The sequence below is a fragment of the Drosophila ficusphila genome, unplaced genomic scaffold, assembly GCF_018152265.1.
Source record: "Drosophila ficusphila isolate 14025-0441.05 unplaced genomic scaffold, ASM1815226v1 contig_791, whole genome shotgun sequence".
In the NCBI taxonomy this organism is placed as follows: Eukaryota; Metazoa; Arthropoda; class Insecta; order Diptera; family Drosophilidae; genus Drosophila; species Drosophila ficusphila.
Window position 1 is genome coordinate 20,632,945 of NW_025064737.1, and position 20,672 is coordinate 20,653,616.

Here is a 20,672-nt window from a genome sequence, read left to right on the forward strand (position 1 = left end):
AAATTAAGAAAACCGGAAGTCGAGTCTAGGCACAAAATGGGTAAAGTAATATACATAATAATAATAATATTTACCCCCATCATTAATAATCAGAAATTGTTTTGTTGTATGTTTATTTATTTGAAATATCAGTTTGAATGACACTTTTTATAGTTTATCCATAATGATTCAGTATTATCTTTAACTCTGTGTTGGTATTATGTTGTTAAATACAGATCTTGAGCATCGTTTATATTGCTTAACTTTTCAATTTATATTAGATGCCCTGCTAAATGTGCATTTCCTTTCATACAAACTATGTAGCTTTTGTATGCTAAGAAGATGCTAAGTTGATTGTGTTTTTGTTTAAAGGGTAGATTTCTTTATTTATTTTGGTTTTGATTTTTGATGCTTGATGAAGTTTTGTGCTCTAAATATTTTGCTACGTTCAATTCTGCTTAATTTTAAAGAACTTTTTAATTTGAAGACTTAATTTCCTAAATATTCCAATGTTGCTCTACAAGTCCAACAGATGAACGTGGGTTTTATAGGTAATCTCTTAGTCTTAAGCTTTATTATTTTTATTTGATTTAACTCCAAGAAATTCCTCACGTAACTACTAACTAAGAAATGTTAAAATAAATAATTTACTTTTGTATGTAAATTTAAATACAATATATATTTATTTGTATTGTTTTTTGTTTCCTTTTGATGTAAATTTAATATAATTTTGTCCTGGATTGGATTTTGTAGATTTAATTTATTTAAACGTTGTGAAGGGGTACAAAGTGTGACGTTCAGGCTACGCTTAACTAACAACAAAATTCACATATAACAACAATAAAATGAAAATGTTACAAAAAATATATTTCCTTTAAATAGTTTATGGTGTATGGTAAAAATACAATGTAAATATATAGAGATTTTTGTTCTTTCGAGTGTACTTCATTTAACATTTTGTGCTACTTGACGATTTCACATATAAATAGTTGCACAATGATGCCTAAATTAAAGTATATAACGACGCAGGTAAGTTGGATTCGACAAAAATTCGATTCGAGTGAGTGGGATTGTAAGGGTTGTGAATTAACAGCATGGTCAACACAAACTCAAACCAATTTTTTATATCCTTGTAGTTATTAAAATTTCTACTTCAAGGATAAACAGATTTGTACAGCTTTTTAATAGCCCTAAGCTTATATTACCCAATTCACTGTTTAAGGATGGTGTGAGTTAAAAATGTACAAAATGCTGTTTGTTAACAGAATGGCCAACATTTACTTATCGTTTCCTAATATTTGTTTTTGCTCCTTGACGGCTTATGTCCAAATAAATAAGTCATAAATAAATAAAATTACAATTTTGTAAATACATAAAATATTTGGCATTTAATTTCGCGAAGCTCTATTCGATTTAGCTCAACATTTCGCACAAGGTCAAGAAGTGGTTTGAAAGTATATTTTGGGCTGGGTCTTTGGATGGCAATGCGTTTTCGCCAGAACAAAAATCTGTCAATCATTCTCATTCTTGTGGAATGCTTTTATCTTATGAATTCATATATCTTTTGGCATTGTGTTAGCATACAAAAATGGCAGCAGAAAAACCAAATTTGTAATCTATTCGAAAGTCTTATGGGTGAAACAAATGTTAAAAGAAATTCGATTGCTTTTCCTTTTTATATTACTTCACATGTTTTGGCATTTAACATTATTATTTTGTGCTTATGATTTGATCTATATATTTAATATATAGTATGTATCTATGAATTTGAAACTTTTTTGCTAGGCTAAATATTATGGAGCTGCTTATTTTGTTCTGACATATACGGGGTTTACTGTCTCAGTTTTCGTGGTAGAAATATTTTGTTAGAAAAGTGTTGTTTGTTTTTGCTCTGCTGGCGTATCAAGTTCATATAAAGTCGCTTAGTGACTTTTGTGGTTTGTGCTTAAAAACTTTCCACAAATTCCAAAAAGTTGTCACATCTCAAATACAATTGCTCAGCTTTCTCGTGTTGTTTTGCTTTGTCTTGTTGTTAAAAGTACTACAAAAATGTGTTGTTGCTGTTGTCAGTTGTGTTGTTAAAGTATTGACCAGGGAACACCAGACATTTAACGGCCAGCCTTTGCTTCTAAATGCTTTTCCCCATTCGCACGTCTTCAGTAATAACGCTCGCTATGCATCCGTTTCGATTTGGTTTGTTAGTACTTCTCATCGTCCGTAATTTCCCTATGGGAGTTCTGTAATTCTCAGGCCTTGTAGTGTTGATTCCTCACGGCACAGCAGAGGCTCAGGGCGAAGGTCAGGGACAGGAGCTCCAGCAGAATAACAGCTGCGGTGACGGCGAAAATGGTGACCCAGTTCTCGTAAAGTATCTCAATCAGTTTGTCTACGCAGCCCTGTAAAATATAAATTTAATAAAAATGTTTAAATCGAGTGAGAACGTTTTCCATCACAATTGTTTATATCACGCAGTCTGCGAATCTTTTCCTATAAACACCGTATCCCGAGGGAAGTTTGAAATGCGTTTTGAATATCAATATTAATTAATACATTTTTATCGTCTCGTCGTCGGCAGGCGTGAATTTTTATTAACCCCGGTGCTCAGAGCTTGCAGACCGGAGAAAAATCAACAACAACATAAGGGATTATTAATTTTTATGGCCAAGCCGGCGATAGCGATCAGTTGGCCAAGAAGTTATGATTTGGACACACCCATCAATTGACTTTTGATGGTTTTTTGGTAACTCATTGACTCAAAGAACGAGCGTTGAATGAATGGTAAATTAAGTGGACTTAATAAAAAAAAAAATAAAGTGACCAGTGCGTAAGTAAGTATTGTCCAGTGTTAATAGTTTTTCTATTTACATAAAAAAATTACCTGTTGATAGATTGCATTGTTTAATGGGCCACCAAATTTCAGACGTCGCGAAAGCTCACATTCGTTATCCTTCAGATCGTCCTTGCAACAAGACTCTGGTATGTTATAGAAGACATTCATGGAAGACACGGCGATTTCCACAATATTTGTGCGATCAACATTATTAAATCGGCTGGTTGCCCAATCTCCAGGTCCATCGGCACCGCAACATTTCAGCTGAAAGCAGTCAATAAATTCACATTAAACGATTTTGCTGCAACGTGTGGGATATGTCCAAATATTTACATTCTTCTGCAGTGTATCGAAGGTGACGGTGCGTGAACTCATTTTGGCCTGTCCGTACTCCTCCTGAACTGAGGACTTGACTGCCGCCCGCACGATGTCATCCAGCTTGTCTTTGTTGTGGAATGCCCAGGCTCCGGCTGCAATTTGTGCCACCATCACGATGAGTATGACACAGAAGAACTGCAAGAGAATTTCAGATTTATGAATGGCGAGGTGCGACAGGCCCGTAGGCGTTGAGTAAATAAACTGGCTCCGATTTGTGAAAGACACATTCGCACGCAGAATGAGAACTCCATAAGAACTTTAAACGATCTATAAACCATTTAAACTTTTTTTGTAAACAAGAAAATCAAATTATTTACCTATAAATTAAACATGAATTGCTTGATTTTTATAGGTAAATATTTAATTCCACTTTGGCTAATTTTAAAGTATTTTTTCCCAAGTGCAGCAATTTGCAGACTTGCCAAGATAATGTGGGCGAACCTCCGCTCCGTTGCAATTATATGAGCGAAACAGTGTGGGCCACACATTTGCATCCGTTTTAATTGGAATTCCCAGACACTGATACTGCAGTACTTTACCCCCATTTTACTTACCGAAACCAGCAGACACTGCGACTCTCGACAAACGCCGCAACAGCCAAAGAATGCGCCCAAAGTGATCAGTATGCCAATGGCCAGGAAGACGTAGAGAGCTATATGGTAGTGATTGTAGGATTGTGTCATCGACAGCATAAACGTGGGATCGGTCAGCATCCAAACGGAGGTGATCACTATGGTCAAACCAATGAGCTGCAACGAAAAAATTCAAAATATAGTAGGGTTTTTTTTATTTTTTTATATTTTATATATTTTATATTTTTACACGTTTTCTGTGTAATTTGCTAATAGTTGCATTCAACACACTGGGAACACGCGTCAATGACGCCATCTGGCGAGGCGGCAATTAAAGTGGGAGACTGCCCCGCCCCAGTTTTCCCTTCCCATAAACTTCTGCAGGTCTCAACATATGATGTCAGCTAAGTTGAAAGCGTCAAAAAATGTTGCTATTTGGCTTCTTTTAATTTAATTAAATTAAGGCAGTTCCCTGGAGCCAAGATAAGTATGGGGCTTTAACCATTTGTATCTATATACAAAAACATTGTATATATACAGACTAAATATATTTATAATTATATTTTTAAATAACTATTTTAAAACTTTTTAATTAAGCAGATTAAGTTATTTAAGCGTTTTTCTTTAAACATAATTGGTTTAAATGTATTTCCCATCCCTTTTATATTGGTTATTGCCAGGAAAGACTGTACATCACATATAGAAGAAGCAAGACATTGATCCCAGAAAGAATATGAGATGGCGAACCCGGGTTATCAGCAAACGAAATGCGATTTTTTGTTTAAGCTTTCCCTAGACTCTGTGTTTACATTTATTACCCAGAAATTAAATATTCTTTATCGCCTATGCCATGCCAATCATTGTGAAAAATGTTGTACTTCAATTTCCGTCTGTGCGATGACTGTGAAAATCTAATAAAAAGTAAATGATTTCATAGACTGGCACAGAGGAATCTTAGTGTCTATGCACGTTCTTTTATAATTCAGCAAAAATTATTCATCGCAGGGAAATTGAGTGTGCGATGTGAACTAATCAATGTACTTATTGAATGAGGAAATATGTAAATTTAGAATCACTTAGAAACGGAAGGCGGAGCATTTCGAAAGGCGGCAGAAATCTTATCTAATGGTTCTCCGTTACCCTAGGGTTCTCGTAATTGCCAAGGAAACTGGAGCACTTCGAGCATCTGTGCTTCTTGATAAGATTACGCTTTAGATCTCGAGAACAAAATATCAAACAATTAATGTAGGTACTAATAAGGTACAGGTACTCCCAATAATGTGACTGAAAATGTTAAAAATGTAAACCTAATACATTAAAACAAAATACAACCGAAAATTTTAAGATCAGGAAAAAGATTCAGTAAAAGCTTAAAAAAAGAAAGAGTATAAAAACATAGTCACGAAAAGTGCCAGTCAACTCGTGAAAATCAAATGAAATATAAGAGAAGCCGAGACCGGCTTTATGCGGGTGGTCCACGAAAGAGTGAGCTGAGGAAAACCGAGCGAGACAAAAAGTGTGCCACACAAAGTGCACGATATACTGCCCCAAAAGTTCATGGGTATGAATGTGTGTGTGTGTGACCAGCTAACGGAAAAACTACTCATGGAAACGTAATACAATGTTGCCTCATACGAGGGCTGTTCATTAAGTAACAACAAGCTGCACTTTAAGCCACAAATTTTCGGTTAGTGGACAATGGAAGTTATAAGTTTAACTTTAAGTAAAGAATAAACTGTAAAAATAAACTGGTTGGCAAACAGTACGCTATAAAGAAAGGTTTTCAGTCGAAGCTGAACACAGCTATTTTTAACAATCAAATAGTTGACAGTTCCCTTTTTGTCCCCGTTTCGATTCATTCATGTTCGAATTAAATCCACGCCTTGTTTGTAACTGTTTGTTGGAACTTTATCTGTCACTATGTCGCGTGTCCGCGACAAACAAACAAAAAGTATGCCAAACGGGCCAATAAATGTGCAGAGTCCTTCGTTGACCCACATTTCATTTCAGAGTCGAGGCGTCGAAAGCGGAAAACGAGAGAGCATTTTCCAACTACGAAATTGCAAAAAGAGGTCGCAAGTGGGTAAAACAGCAGCTGGGTTTGCCATGCATGTCCAGTCGCAGTTTTGTCTCACAATTAGCCGCATCGATGGCAAATTGCAGCCCCATCATGCAACACACAAACTGAAAATACGAACTGAAAATGAAAAATGAATGAAGCGCCACTCATAAATAATTGAGTGAAAAATAACAGCGAATTTTGCATGTTGACATAACATGTATAAGCGGGACCGAAATAGAAAACTTGGAAAAAAAAAATGTTCTTAGCAAATTACTTGAATATATTTATTTAACAAAAATGTATTTTGACTAATTGAAGATCAGTTCAATAATATTAAGCACTTTAAATTGCTTATCAGTGGGCGAACAATACTGGTCGGGACTACGAGCAAGCATTGTCAGATGGTCAACTAAATATTTTAAGATTTTCGAATTTGGTCACTGTCAACTTCAATGACGACAGCGCCGGCAGTTTAGCATTTTAGACGCTTGGCACAGGCCTCCCCTGGCATCTTGGATCTGGGATATCGGCCTCATTGGAACGTCAGCGTCCTCCGAGATCGTGGCGTTTGATCACGATGCCCCACGGCGACGATGAAAATGGAAATGTTTGGAAACGGATCAACAGTGGTGGGGTCTCGATAAAACATGTACATATAACTAAGCGTATATTTAGCTAAGCTACAATTCAGCGTTTATTTATTAATTGTTTTGCACTATAACTTTTTACTTTTTGGTTATAAAAGTACGATGAATTTCATTGAGCGTCAATAAAAATAAAAAAAAACTTAACCAATCAATGCATCACAATGTTCATCACTTATTTTTGGCACTATAAACATCCACCCATCCACTGTGCAACAAACAACAACAACGATTAACACAAAACCATCACAGATCAAGCAAAAGTATACTGAAAAAAAATCATATGCAGTTACTGGGTCTAAAATTAAATTTATTTAGAAATAAAAAAAAATTTAATTTGTAATATATAATATCTTCTATAAAAAAATTCAATAAATTAACTATGAATACTTAAAGTTAAAAAGAATTTTGTTTCTGTGCACAGCAACGAAAAACTGAACGGACGTGTAAGTTTTTGTTGTTCTTCGCCCGTATTCGAAAATAGCTTTTGACTAATAAATACTATAGACAGAAATCGAAAAAAGGCAGCAACAATCAACAAACTGAAAATTAAAAACAACCCGCATAAGCATCTAAATTTTAAATTTGTTGCCCGAAGGAAAAGCGAAACTGATTTCGCAAGTTACGAAAGACAAGAGAAAAGCCCGACAAAGATCTTGAGGAAAACAAACACAAACAATCGCTGTGGCAGATAATAATTGAATGGAAACAATTGAAAACCAAACGGGCGATGTTGAAAGTCAAAAATTGTGTAAAACAACAAACAGACAAGTCGGGCATGGTAAGTAACCCTTTCCGAGGAGAATGGGGTCCTTTTGTACCGAATTAGACCCTGAAGTTTGTAAAAATATCAAACGCACGTATACGTTATAAAAAGAAATAAAACAAAAAAGTAGCAGGAAAAGGCAGAAGCAAAAGAAAAACAACTGAATAAACGTGGGGAGAGAATGAAAACAGTGGGTGGAGCGGAAAGAGGAGATGCCTAAATGTTTGCCTCTCTGTGTGCGTGGGTGTGCGTGTGTCATTCACTCTCCTTCCGCAATGGAACTCCTATTGTTTGTGGGGGAGTGAGGAGCAGAGACCATAGCGCTTGGTAGGGGAAAGGAAGGAGCAAGATTGATTGGTGGGAAAATCGGTGATGTTTAAAAGGGATTTTGCTTTAAGCAAAACACCCTTCTTCACAGAACATTTTTTTAAAGTATTACAAATATTATTTGATTCTTTTTATCATACATTAATTTTAAATAATATTTTGTTTAAGTATTTTTCACCTTTTTAGGAACAAATTTTTAACTAAGTCAACGTTTAATTTTTAAACGTTGCAAATTCCTATTTACTTTGTATTGCACCTTTTTGGAGCTCATCTACAACCGGGAAAAGACGTGAGGAGAAAGAGCGGTAGGACTCCAAAGAGCGTGCGCACGGCCCCTCCCCCGCCCACACTTCCATCGTGAGAAAGAGGGGCGTAGGGAATACACAGCACACACACTTACACAAACACCCACATACACACACACACATATGCTGAGGAGGTCCGTGTGTTCCAGTTGTTGTTGTGATGGAAGAGAATCCCAGATTGTTTTCGCTGGAGTCTACATACCCAGAATAAAATGTTTATAAGGACCATCAGATATTTAACGCACGAACAGCAGCCGTTGAGACCCATGGCGGATTAATTTGTTCTTCTGGATAACTCCTTAAGAAGTATCTTGAATTTAACTGGTTTGTCAACCACTGAGAGATGCTTTTTTTCAAGGAATTGAAAAGACTGCAGTCTCGACTGCACTTTTCTGCCTTTCCACGCCTTTTCCAAGCTCGCGATCAAAGCACTCTGTATTTCGAATTTTTTTTAAATTTTAAGATAGCGAAACTTCCCACTTTAAGCCACCGTTTGCGCGATTATCCGTTGCACCCGATTTGTTTAAAAAATTTTTTGTACATCGAGGCGTTCGTGCAATAGCGATGGACCAAAAATCGATGTTTCTCGATAGAACTGTTTGCGAGTGACCGTTAACCGCAACGTTTAAATAACCATCGAGGATGGATACATCTCGAAATAGTTCCGTACCCTATGCTTAAACCAACTTAATCTATCGATAAATCCGATTTCTGTTTTGTATAGACGATTTAATATTTTGTGAAATCTTAAATTCTTTTTTTTTCCTAAAAAAAACGACAAGAACTTATTCTTAAGCCCGTTATATTTGATTAAACAACTAAAAGTTCTGTTAAAATAACAGGCCAGTCCGTGGTTTCAACCCTTGTTTTACTGGGTTACAGAAGATTTTAGCAGGCTATTTTTAGTGAATATTCAGTTGCTCGAGAGCTCTTCACTATCTGGCAACACTGATTCGTTGTTGTTTCTCCCCATCTTCGCACCGCGATAGTTACTAATAGAAAAATAGAAATATACGTAAAATGTCTGTCTAACGTTAAAGAGCAGCGACCGCCGAGGATCGTGGAAATGTGCATGGAAAGCGGTTCGCAGGACTAATGCAAAGCCCGTGAAAATGTAGCAGACCCCTTTTATCGCCAATACGAATATCGGTGCAAAGGAAAAAACAAAAACCAAGGAAAATACAGCCAAACGCGAATGTGAATGTGAAGGCGAAGTAAGCGAAAAGTCCCCCAACTTTTTTGGGGAGTATCGAGTGCACTATGTACGTTTAATTTATTTTTTCGTTTGCCGTAATCAAAGACAAGTCTTTTTCGCTTTGTTGTTGTTCGGGACAAGTTAGTGTGAGTGCGTCTTGTAATTTTGTTACGCAGTGGAGCGAAGTTGGAGTTTTGTGGAATGGAATGAAGTGGAGTGTAACCAAACACGAAATGGAAAAAACCTTAAAGCGCAGGCTAAGCTTTACCGTATAAAAATTTCTCAAGCGCTGCAAGCCAGTCTTTGCCAAAGCCCCTCCTCCTTTTGCATAATAAAAGAAAAACTTTGCGCCCAGTTTACGCACTTGTTTATGCTTTCCGCATACAGTGCACTTAAAAACGTAGTGTGTAGCCCCTTCCATGCATTTAATGTATAGTTATAGTAAAATAAATATTAAAGACAGTTTTAAATTGCAATTATTTATATCAAGTGTTCAAACCCATTTAAATAATTTACGATTTTTTCATAAAAAGTAATTTATTTTAAATAAATATATTTACCAACTGGATCGTTCTTTGTTCTTAGATCCGAAAGTTGTACAAAACATACATTTTAATGTTTTGACTTAGATTCCCCCTTTTGGTGCCCCTACTTCTGTATATCAGCAAATTTCACTTTCACATTCGTCGTGGGCAGTTACAGCAAAGCCAATTGCTTCGTACTTCTTTTATTTCATTTTTGTTCCCACTTTGGGGCGTTTCAAATTAGAAAGTGTTTGCGTGTGTGTGTGTATGCTTAAGTGTGTGATGTGAGCGGCATTTTCTCAATGAGTTTGGCTAATTATGTATGTATGTAGCTCATGTTCGGTAACCGCTTTAAACTGTGAAAATTCTCCGCAAATTGTGTCAACTTTGGAGACCGTAACTTAACACCCGCCACATAATTTAATTCTAATTAGCGCTCGTTAACAATCTACCCTTCTCTTACCACCGCCCCCTTGGAATTGCAATGTGTGGGAAACTTAAATTGTTGCATCCATAGGGAATGAGGGAGATAGACAGAAAGAGACGTTAAAAAGGGGGGAACAACACTCCAACACAACCACAGAATGAAAACTGCACACATGTAAATACAGCTCTGGACAATTCGTTAGTAACACGTAGTTTTGTTTAACAAATAAAATGCAGATCTCATTTTTTGTCCTCAAATATTAAAAGCATAGTTGGAGTTAAGAGTGTGATAACAAATCTGAAGCGTAAGAAGTTAAAGTATTTAATTTCGGGCTTACTATGTTGGCCCCCATTATACATACATATATATCAATAATTTGCATTCCACACACAACCACCAACAAAATTGCACCTACATTTGCCAACAGTCAACATAAATTAGTGCAGGCAACGGGACTTGGCAACATGCAACAACAACTTAAACTTAAAGAAACAACTACAACTGCCAAGGAAGTTGGCAACTGTCTCGCTTAGTCGCACTGTTGTAATTCGACCCTGTCTCGCTTTGTCTTTCTATTGTCATTAGCGAGTTAGCAGTGCGCCGCTCTAATAACAGCGCCTTAACATTTCCATTTCCCAAGTGCAACAACCCCTGCGTGGGTGTGTAAGTGTGTGTGAAAATAGTATAGAATCTGTGGCAATAACAATGGAACTGGCATCTTGGAAAACTGGGTAACGCTTTTATAATTTATTCCGATTTTAACTGCTTTTTACGGCCTTCTTCTTGTCGGTTAATTGTTGTTATTGCTGCATGTAAGTCCCATGCGGACAGTCTGTTATTTTCTCACACCGGTTGTTTTTATTTGCGTACACAAGAAAAAAATGCGTGTATTTCTTCAGTTCCTTGATTTGCTTGAAAGGAAATTGGTGCATTAAGGTCTCAGTAAATAAGATATTTTGAAGAAATAAAATAGAGATTCTAAATATAGACGGTCCACATGTTTGTTATTACAGTACGCGATGCATGTCTGAATGCATTTCCATTGCTACCGCTAATTTGGGAAAAGTAAACATTTCCCAAACAATAAGTTCTCTGCCCTCGAATCCGACGGTCAAAAAAAAAACCATAAATATATTAACGACTTTTAAGGAAAAACTTATGACCTTCATTATCAAGTTTTTTAACGCTCTTCTATGAGTGTTGATTTTTAGCTAACACAACGAATTTGACTTCCATTTTTTATAGTGCCAAGACCGTTCTTTTTTAGTTTAGTTGCCTACTTCTTGAAGTGCGTGAAAGTTGACCCCAAGGTTTCCGCGCCCGACTTTGGGCGAAGTCGTGGAAAATAAACCTTGGAGTGTGTGCTCCGATAAACCTAATCGCAGCTGTACAAATAACCTTACGCAGGCAAACAGATACGGGGGGTTAATAGCGATAAGGTCAGCAAACTAAAAACTTATCGCTAAATCAATAAAACGAAACAAGTTTCACTTTTCATTCGTGTTTAGATTAAAGCGGTGCAGCCGACAAACAATCCCCGATAAACCCAGCGCAGGTCGACTGATAAGCGAAGAGGAGAGCGAAGCGTGATATCTGGATCTATATCTGAGATATAGAAGCCGCATCCGGAGGATCCGGAGCGAGCATGTCGCACGGTGGAGCCGGTGGCGGTCTGGGAGCACAAACAGTGGGTGCCGGCCAACTGGGAGGCGGGGCAGCGGCAGCGGGCGCCGGCGGAGAGTACCGCGAACTTCACTGGACCGTCTCGAGTGTAATGGACTCGTCGCGGGTCTCCACCTGCCTTATATCGATGCTGCTGATCGTCTACGGCAGCTTCCGGTCGTTGAACATCGAACAGGAGGCCCGCGAGCGGGAGCAAAAGAAGCGAAATGAGTCCATGACGAACCTCCTCACCGGCGAGCCCGTCGAGAAGGAACCAAGTATGTTAGATAATCACTTTAAGCCGTAAGGAATTTTTTATACATTTCAGATCTGTATTTTACAGCGGATAAATTCGCCACCCTGGACACCATGCATGCCCTATGTTTGCCACTTGGAGCTTCCATCTCACTGCTCATCATGTTCTTCTTTTTCGACTCCATGCAGTTGCTCTTCGCCGTCTGCACAGCAAGTGAGTAACTCTGAGATAATAAAAATGTCCACATTCTCTGCTTATGAGTTCTCAATTGCAATTAAAACTAATACAACAACTTAACATTTTTTAACATAACTCATGTCTTAATATTAGCTATTAAAGAATGTAAATTCTTTGCCGAATCAAATATTGAGTCGCGCTTGATACATCTTTGTTCTCTGTCAGTGCAGTAAATTAAATTTATAAATAAATTTGACTCATGTAGAAAATGACAAAGATTATAGTTTAATTGTACACATTTTATTTTCTGCTCGCTCAATTAAAATCTCTTTTCACAGTTATAGCCACCGTGGCGTTGGCCTTTCTGCTGCTGCCCATGTGCCAGTATATAATTCGGCCGTGCACGGATGGAAAGCGATTCTCCTTCGGAATCTGTGGTCGCTTCACTGCGGCGGAGCTGTTCAGCTTTACGCTTTCAGTGTCGATTGTGTGCATCTGGGTGCTTACTGGACACTGGCTGCTGATGGATGGTGAGATTATACCTTCCCTGCAAAACTTCAGAGCTCATGCAATGATATATTTCTTATTCGTGCAGCAATGGGAATGGGCCTGTGTGTGGCGTTCATTGCGTTTGTGCGTCTGCCCAGCTTGAAGGTGTCTACGCTGCTGTTGACCGGCCTGCTCATCTACGACGTCTTCTGGGTTTTCCTTTCCTCGTACATCTTCAGCACCAATGTGATGGTCAAGGTGGCCACGCGACCCGCCGATAATCCCGTGGGCATCGTGGCCCGCAAGTTGCATCTGGGCGGCATTGTGCGGGATACTCCGAAGCTAAATCTGCCCGGAAAACTCGTTTTCCCCAGCCTCCACAACACGGGACACTTTTCCATGTTGGGATTGGGGGACGTGGTGATGCCAGGACTGCTGCTGTGCTTCGTCCTGCGATACGATGCGTACAAAAAGGCGCAGGGCGTCACCTCGGATCCCACATTGTCGCCGCCCAGGGGAGTCGGCTCCCGGCTGACATACTTTCATTGTTCCTTACTGGGGTAAGTAGTTAAATAAATAAGGATTTGGAAGCTCAAGAAGGCTTCCAACGACAGCAGAGATTTCATAAATTCTTACTAAAGATTGAGCACTTTTAACTAATTTGTATTTCTCTCTGCACTCCCTGCAGTTATTTCTTGGGTCTGCTAACGGCGACGGTTAGCTCCGAGGTCTTCAAGGCGGCCCAGCCGGCGCTGCTTTATCTGGTGCCCTTTACGTTATTGCCCCTCTTGCTGATGGCCTATCTGAAGGTAGTGTCAATAGCCCAATAATCCCGGGTCGATATATCTATCACGTTTAATGCTCTTTTCCTGCAGGGCGACCTAAGGCGCATGTGGAGCGAGCCGTTTATCGCGCAACAACCATCAAAACAACTGGAAGTCTGAGTGTACTCTATCTAAAAGCAAAGAAAAACAAACAACGTGAAAACACACACACACACACATAAGATCTAATACTAACGTTTGTCTCTTAAATAACGTATTGAGTATGTATTTTTTAACTCAACTTAACTAAGTTTCGTTTTAAGTTAGGTGATCCTCGTTTTCATAGTGAAATAAAAACAAAAACCGAGTAATTATAGTTTCTAGCCTAAGTGGAAAGGTTTTATATATTCACATATATATACGACATATGAGAGTTCATTCTAATTGGCTTTAAAGTCTCCAATCATGCAGATAATTAGTGAGTAGTGCAAAGATCAAGCGAAACATTAGTTACAGTTCATAGGCATTACTAATACCTTTATAAACAATAGCTAAAGACTAGAAGAGACCGTTTGAGATTCGAATTTCAACTTCACATCCACTCGAAATCTGTTCCGGGCAGTATGTTCTGTAAATACTTAAGTTAGCGTATGCATAACTATGAATATGTACGTATGTGTATTGATAACAAACCACCATGCAACAAATAATAGTTAGTAAGCTCGCCTTCATACACATTTATTCACGAATCGTTTCCTTTTCACACGCCCATTTCCGTCCTTCGATTTTCCCCCAATTTTCCTCACACTTTCACCACCATACTGATGTTTTGCCAAAATGCATGTGTTCGTTGCAAACAATAAATCAATAAACACAAATTATAGACAACAACTGTTGCACTGCGTGTTTCACAAATTAAGTTTCATGAATTTTAATTATTTACTAATAACGCAGATAACAATAAATAATTACTGTATGCATATGGAAACGATAGTTACATAATAATTTTAAGTAAATGCAATTTCGAAACGTATAGAAACAATAAAAATGTGAGATTTAAACAAAGCACTGGTGTTCTTATTTAAAAATCTGAAGAATTTTGTACTTTTGTTTTGGCGCGTCACCTTACAGTTTTTGAGCTATTGCAAATGCACTCCGGGTGGTTGGAGTCTTTGCTATCCTCATATCCAAGTTCATCATTAACTCCAAAGTTCCGCACCTTCTGAATTACAGTGTTTTTAAGTGCATTTATTTTTCATCAACTGTCACACTAAACGAGAGAGTAACGAGTAATTGCTATTTTCACGCTCGAGGTTTTTTCGTTTCAAAATCGCAAAAAAACACAAACAAATCAGTGATAAATAATATTGCTAGCAAGCGGTAACTTAAACGCAACTTGCGGCTGATGATTACAAGCTAAAACCAAGTGTATGTGTTCCCTGTTTAATAATTAACTTGTCATTTCCTTATGCCCGCAACAACAACACAACGCAAAAGAATATTTTGAGCGGATGTGCGTGTGTGTGTGAGCGAGATAACATGCAATTCGTGTAAAAAATAAAAGTTAAAAGAGATGCAGTGAATTTAGATAATATTTAAACCGCAAAGTGAGCTGTTTTCGGGTGTTAAAAGAACTATTTAGTAATTGTGGGTTGTGAAATTACCGTAAATTTTTAGGCGCATCCCAGCGGGAAAAACCTGTGGAAAATATGCTATTTTCCAGTGGTTTCTTCATACAAGCGGAATGTGGAAAATCCCCTTTACCCCTTACAAATCTGCCGTCTCTCCTTTCAAAATACACGGGGGTGACACACAAAAGTAAGGGGTAAAGGGAAAAATCCAGTGGACCCAAAGCTGCTCAATGCAGGACAAAATCCACTGGACCTACAGCTGCTAAATGCAGGAGAAAATCCAGTGGACCTACAGCTGCTGAATGCAGGGCAAAATCCAGTGGATCTGTAACTGCTGAATGCAGGGCAAAATCCACTGGTTTTTGGCCTTCCCGCTTTACAGAATTTCCACAATAAAAAATAATACTTTTTATTTGGTATATGCATTTATTAATCTATTTACAGACCAAGGGGCTTTATCATAAGTATTGTTGTATGTTATTATTTGCCTTAGTGAACGGTGAACGCAGATCATCTTGATATTGGGTAAGACTGTAATTGTCGTTTCTGAGTGACTCTGAAAATAAAAACCATAATACATTAATATATTACATATTAACACAAATAATAAATATATAAAAAGTAATGGGAAATTAGAGAAATTTAGAAAAGTAAGTAATAAACATAGTAAAAAGCATGGGAACACAGGGCTGTTGAAACTTATTAAAAATTTAGCGAGTACTTACAAATGCTTCTGGATTGGCTTCGGCATCGGAGTCCTAATGGCCGAGTTCCTGAAATGACGAAATCGGAATGTCCGCTTGCGCACGTTAAGTTTTGCCGTTAATATTAACACAAGGGCCAGAATCTTTGAAGTCGAATCTATTACAAATTCTAGAAAAAACATTGTTTGTTCTTGAAAAACTGAAAAATAAATTTAAATAAAAAACTTACCTACTTGACAACCGCCTCTGGCGGCTTATATTTAGTTTTAGTAAAAATGCCTATGCTCACCATATCCGTAACGCTGAAATAAGGAAATACAAACAAAAATATTTATGTTATAACTTACCTTTATCTTGTTTTTTAAGATTAACACAACTTTTTTTTCACTTTTTACACTTTTTGCACGAAATTTTATGCTGATGTGACCGTGCATCACAAAGACAAAGACAATAATTAGTTACAACTTCGTTGTAACTTATGGTCATATTCAGAAACCCACCCCATTTAGCGGTCCGAAATATTCTATCCCTTACCTACGCCTGCTAAAAGAAGTAGGTTTTCAACTATCCCTACCCCTACGCCTGCTAAAAGAAGGAGGTTTTCCACTCAAATAAAAAACCTACTTCTCACTTTCCCGCTGGGATATTGCGATGTGACGTAGGCGTGGAAATTCCTGCGGGAAATTTTTCACTGCCGCGCAGTTGTGTGGGTGTGTGTCTGCGTAGGTTTGTTTGTATTTGTGTGGGCTACGCCGCAAGTTTGTTTTCGTTTGTTTTTAATTGCCGAGAAAAAGGATTAATTGTGGAACTGAAAATGCGCGTTACTTAATGTAATGCGCAAACATGCGTAAATGTACATTACATAAACTTGATTATGTATGTACTTACGGTCCGCAATGTTAATTTTATAAATACTACGCCACTGTAAATTTAACGTACTTGATTTTTGACCAAAAACAATAACATTTTTTTTGACAAAGAAGTATTAGTTTAAAAATAGTAACAAAACGTTGTGCAGATCCGGTTAAATTGGGTAGGAAGTAAACAACACCCCGTTAATTAAAATTTATATATTATGAAATATTATCATTCAGACTAAAACTAAATCTTTGTCATAATTTGGCTTCTTTGTTTGAATAGTTTTTAAAAACATCTCTCATTTTTTCTCTTTCAATTAAAAATATCGAAATGTGCAGTACAGGGACATACATAATAGCATATTCTACTTGCATTTTGTCTACAGTGGAAATTCATTAATTTTTTTCTTTCTGTGCAGAGAAACCCCCTTCAAATGTTTTTGTTTTAAGAGAATGCTGAAAGGAGATATGAGCCTGATTACTTTTCCGCGAACTGCGGATGACTAAACTGCAGCACCTTTTGTTTTTTTGTTGCCACTTCAGATCTTTTGAAACGAACTCCAGCTGGGTAACTTGTGCGGCAAACTGAACTCGAACAGGCAGAGGCAGCAGGCGGAGCATCGAGATCGGGATTGGCAACCACCTGGCCAAATGGGTGGCAATAGCACCGGGGCCAATTCGAGCGCGTTCAGCGCAGGCGGATACATTGGACCCACGTCGGCGAGCAGTCATCACAGCCTGGGAAGCTCATCCGCGGCAGCGGCGGCAGGAAGTGACCTCATACCCGCACCGATTGGCACGGGAACCACCTCCTACGCCTATGGCGGCACCAGTTGGGAGGAATTCTGCGAGAGGCACGCCAGAGTGGCTGCCTCCGATTTCGCCAAGGCCTGCATCACATACATCAATGGAAACCTTCCGCCCGAGGAGGCGAGGAACATCCAGCACCGCAGCTTTGCCCAGAAGTTCGCCGAATCCTTCTTAACGCACTACGACACGGAGTTCTTCAGGAGGAGGAGCACCCTTAAATCTGGTGTCGGATCGCTGGATTTCGAGGAAGAACACGAGGGCCCGCGCTTGCTTTCAAAGTCCCTACTAAGGCGACTCTCGTTTAAGGGACTGCGGAAAGGAAGGGTGAGTTTAACAACTTTGCCTTCGGTTATCAATTTAACATTCCACGTAACCTTTTCAAATTCAATTAAAAATGTCACTAGTTTATTTATTTCAAGTCGATTAGCTATTTCCTTAATTTCTGATAATTATTATCAATGTCAACTGTAGAATACCGGTGACATAAATATTATGCGTGGAATCACGAATTAAAAGTATGCAGATAAGAACACTCGCTTTGCCATTCTTTGCATTCAGTGCATATTTCCGATTAGTGGTAAGCGATAGGGGTTTTATCTGCTACTTGATGTTGAGAACTGGATTCTTTAATAGTCGGAAACTCCGGCTATATTGTTTCCACTTGTTTTAACGGTCCAAGTTTCCTTTTCTGCAGGCCTTCTTCCACAAGAATTCGGATGACGTGGACGGCAGCGGCAAGCAGAGCAAGACGAAGCTGGCGAAGATCGTGGTTGAGTGCCGCAAGGAGGGCACCGTGAACAACCTGACACCGGAGAGTCTCGACCAGCCTACGGGCTCTCAAAAGTGGGAGAAGTGCCGACTGGTGTTGGTCAAGGCGGTGGGTGGCTATATGCTTGAGTTTTACACACCCCACAAGGCGACAAAGCCTCGCAGCGGCGTCTTCTGCTTCCTTATCTCCGAGGCACGCGAAACCACGGCGTTGGAAATGCCCGACAGGCTGAATACCTTCGTCCTCAAGGCGGACAACAACATGGAGTACGTGATCGAGGCGGAGAGCGCCGAGGAGATGCGCAGCTGGCTGGCCACCATACGCTACTGCATGCGAACGCCGCCCACTCAGCAGCCGATGATCGAGTCGGACGGCGTGATGGCGTCCGCCATGCAAACGTCGCCCACAAATCCGGTGGCCAATCCCATTGGGGCTATTCAGAATCCGCAGTACCAGCAGCAGGGCGGCTCCAATGGCAATCTGGTGGGCGGCGGAGCACCCCTCGCCTCATCCTTATCCGCAGATAGCGCCTTGGGCCAGGGCGGCGCCACATCTGGCAGCGAATTGAATGCCATCAACGAACTGGGCACCACTCCGCCCTCCGGTCCGCCGGACATACCCATAAGACCCCATCGCGGTGAACAGCGTCTGTCGGCCTCGAGCAACTTTGATGGCATCGAGGGCACGGAGAACGACGCGGATGTAGCGGACCTGACGGCCGAGATGAGCGTGTTTCCATGGTTCCACGGCACCCTGACGCGATCTGAAGCAGCGCGCATGGTTCTCCACTCGAACGCAGACGGACACGGATACTTTTTGGTGCGGCAGAGCGAAACGCGCCGCGGAGAGTTCGTCCTGACCTTTAACTTCCTGGGACGAGCCAAGCACTTGCGTCTGACCATCTCGGAGAAGGGACAGTGTCGGGTGCAGCACCTGTGGTTCCCCTCGATCCAGGAGATGCTCGAGCACTTCCGCCACAATCCAATACCCCTGGAGTCGGGCGGCACGTCGGATGTGACCCTCACCGAATGGGTGCACACACAGAGCAGACTGAACGATCCGACGGCGTCGGCATCTCACGAATCCGGACAGCTCAACGATCTGTCGTCCAATGGCAATGGAAATGGGAACGAGAATGGCCAGGCATCGTCGTCGTCGGCATCGAATGCGGCGGCTGGAGGAGCGGCATCGGGAGCTGCTGGCGGTGGCCATCCGTCGCCGAGACATGTGAGATAGCCAAAATTTTGGAGTCAATTCAGTGTCAGTGATGGTTTTTTATTTTACTTTGATTTTATTTAAGTTCTTATCATTTCATTGCAACTGGGATGGGGCTTGAGCTGTGAACTGATGAATGAATAGTCTAGGAAATGTCTGTCTGTACTTAAAACCCTGAACTGAAGAAAAAAAATAATTTTTAATTAATGATAATTCATTAAAATCCTTAAAAAAAAAACACATTCTTATCTCACACAATTAAATTGTATGTTTGTAATTTTCACTTTATGAACGGAATCCAGAAATATTTTATATTTCAGTTAGTTTCTGTGTTTAGTTTGAATGATTTGATTGTCGCATGCTTCATGTTTCACCACACACCCCCAGACCGCCTTTAAAATCCGCCCAACTAATCAAACCTCTTTCGATATTTTCGACCAGCAGTGCAACGAAGTGATTACCATGAATCTGAGTGTTCGCCTAAAGACAAATGAAATCGAACTGCCACAGGAGCCAACACACGTCTATTTTCCGGAGCAAGTCTATTTCCATTTGGATCCCACAACGCTAACAGTGCACGGATCGCCGCCGTCGGCCCAGAATTTCCTGGATCAGCCGCATCTGCGGGCCTCGAATGCCTCCCTCCAGGCAGCCGCCCATCATCCGTCGGGATCCTCCAGCATCCGGCATCCCAGCGATGGTGGCAACAACAGCGGAGGAACAGGAGGCGGATCGGGATCCAGCGGGGGAGCCGAGTGCACCGGGCGGGCCGTCGATAATCAGTACAGCTTCACCTAAGGCCGCTCCCTCGATGAACCTCGACCGCATTTCGTGGCTTTCCCAGCGGAACTTTACTTTTGTGCCATTTTAATCATTGTCCTAGAGGAGAGAAAAATTTGTGTTTTCGCATCAATCAGCCTTCTTTGCTTTCTTGATTCACTGTTTCTATTTAAGTTTAGTACCTCTTTTGGAAGACATGAAGTAACTGAATATTATTATGTATACATTATATAGCTAAATGTGTGTGTTCATTTTAAGTACATCAATGTTGTATGTATAGAAGAGAAAAACCTAAAAAAACGCAAAAGAAAATGTACGATTTTTGTGGGCACCAAAGGTGCGAATCATGCGAATCCTAAAACTTCCTGCTTTACAAAACAAAAATACATACATATATACTATACTTATAAATATAAATTATATATATACATAAATATATATATTGAAATTGGTAAACTACAATAAATGAAGTTATGTAAAAGTAAAACGATGCTAACGCGATTGTTTCATTTTAGTGGCTAGATTTTTGTACAGTTGGCTTGTTCTCCA

General features: G+C 39.7%; 3 protein-coding genes across 13 annotated transcripts; 2 read left to right on the top strand and 1 right to left on the bottom strand.

Moving 5' to 3' along the window:
• Positions 1-96: 96 nt before the first annotated feature.
• LOC108095932 (CD81 antigen) lies at positions 97-8,481 on the bottom strand. Its single transcript, XM_017197269.2, has 5 exons — positions 8,066-8,481; positions 3,742-3,936; positions 3,143-3,322; positions 2,858-3,073; positions 97-2,375 (listed from the first exon to the last, which is right to left on the bottom strand). Exons 1-5 carry the CDS (start codon positions 8,129-8,131, stop codon positions 2,226-2,228), a joined length of 807 nt encoding a protein of 268 aa, XP_017052758.1. The 5' UTR covers positions 8,132-8,481; the 3' UTR covers positions 97-2,225.
• A 310-nt stretch (positions 8,482-8,791) lies between these two features.
• On the top strand, positions 8,792-14,422 carry LOC108095928 (signal peptide peptidase-like 3). Of its 4 annotated transcripts, none has more exons than XM_017197261.2 (7): positions 8,792-9,125; positions 11,518-11,949; positions 12,000-12,140; positions 12,443-12,634; positions 12,700-13,153; positions 13,282-13,402; positions 13,469-14,422. In XM_017197261.2, exons 2-7 carry the CDS (start codon positions 11,655-11,657, stop codon positions 13,535-13,537), a joined length of 1,272 nt encoding a protein of 423 aa, XP_017052750.1. In that variant the 5' UTR covers positions 8,792-9,125; positions 11,518-11,654; the 3' UTR covers positions 13,538-14,422. The 4 variants fall into 4 exon arrangements, with proteins under 4 accessions (XP_017052750.1, XP_017052753.1, XP_017052752.1 ...); XM_017197264.2 differs by having other exon boundaries at positions 12,015-12,140; XM_017197263.2 differs by having other exon boundaries at positions 8,792-9,077; positions 11,495-11,949.
• Positions 14,423-14,628: 206 nt separating this feature from the next.
• On the top strand, positions 14,629-20,610 carry LOC108095906 (SH2B adapter protein 1). 8 transcript variants are annotated; one of them, XM_043209061.1, is made up of 5 exons: positions 14,629-14,785; positions 15,433-15,521; positions 17,093-17,683; positions 18,039-19,355; positions 19,788-20,610. In XM_043209061.1, the coding sequence occupies exons 3-5, from the start codon at positions 17,201-17,203 to the stop codon at positions 20,139-20,141; spliced, it is 2,154 nt and encodes a 717-aa protein (XP_043064996.1). In that variant the 5' UTR covers positions 14,629-14,785; positions 15,433-15,521; positions 17,093-17,200; the 3' UTR covers positions 20,142-20,610. The 8 variants fall into 8 exon arrangements, with proteins under 8 accessions (XP_043064996.1, XP_043064995.1, XP_043064997.1 ...); XM_043209060.1 differs by having other exon boundaries at positions 15,433-15,513; XM_043209062.1 differs by having other exon boundaries at positions 15,433-15,513; positions 18,054-19,355.
• Positions 20,611-20,672: the final 62 nt, after the last annotated feature.

What these genes read in the sequence shown, in the direction of transcription:
- LOC108095932 (XM_017197269.2), bottom strand. Translation starts at nt 8,131, where the DNA reads ATGGGTCTCAACGGCTGCTGTTCGTGCGTTAAATATCTGATGGTCCTT. An exon ending in CGCAGTGTCTGCTGGTTTCG is followed by an intron (nt 3,323 to 3,741) that starts GTAAGTAAAATG and finishes ATTCTCTTGCAG; the next exon opens with TTCTTCTGTGTCATACTCAT. An exon ending in ACAATGCAATCTATCAACAG is followed by an intron (nt 2,376 to 2,857) that starts GTAATTTTTTTA and finishes TATATTTTACAG; the next exon opens with GGCTGCGTAGACAAACTGAT.
- LOC108095928 (XM_017197261.2), top strand. Translation starts at nt 11,655, where the DNA reads ATGTCGCACGGTGGAGCCGGTGGCGGTCTGGGAGCACAAACAGTGGGT. An exon ending in ACACTGGCTGCTGATGGATG is followed by an intron (nt 12,635 to 12,699) that starts GTGAGATTATAC and finishes TTATTCGTGCAG; the next exon opens with CAATGGGAATGGGCCTGTGT. An exon ending in TTTCATTGTTCCTTACTGGG is followed by an intron (nt 13,154 to 13,281) that starts GTAAGTAGTTAA and finishes CACTCCCTGCAG; the next exon opens with TTATTTCTTGGGTCTGCTAA.
- LOC108095906 (XM_043209061.1), top strand. Translation starts at nt 17,201, where the DNA reads ATGGGTGGCAATAGCACCGGGGCCAATTCGAGCGCGTTCAGCGCAGGC. An exon ending in AGGGACTGCGGAAAGGAAGG is followed by an intron (nt 17,684 to 18,038) that starts GTGAGTTTAACA and finishes TAACGGTCCAAG; the next exon opens with TTTCCTTTTCTGCAGGCCTT. An exon ending in GCCATCCGTCGCCGAGACAT is followed by an intron (nt 19,356 to 19,787) that starts GTGAGATAGCCA and finishes TTCGACCAGCAG; the next exon opens with TGCAACGAAGTGATTACCAT.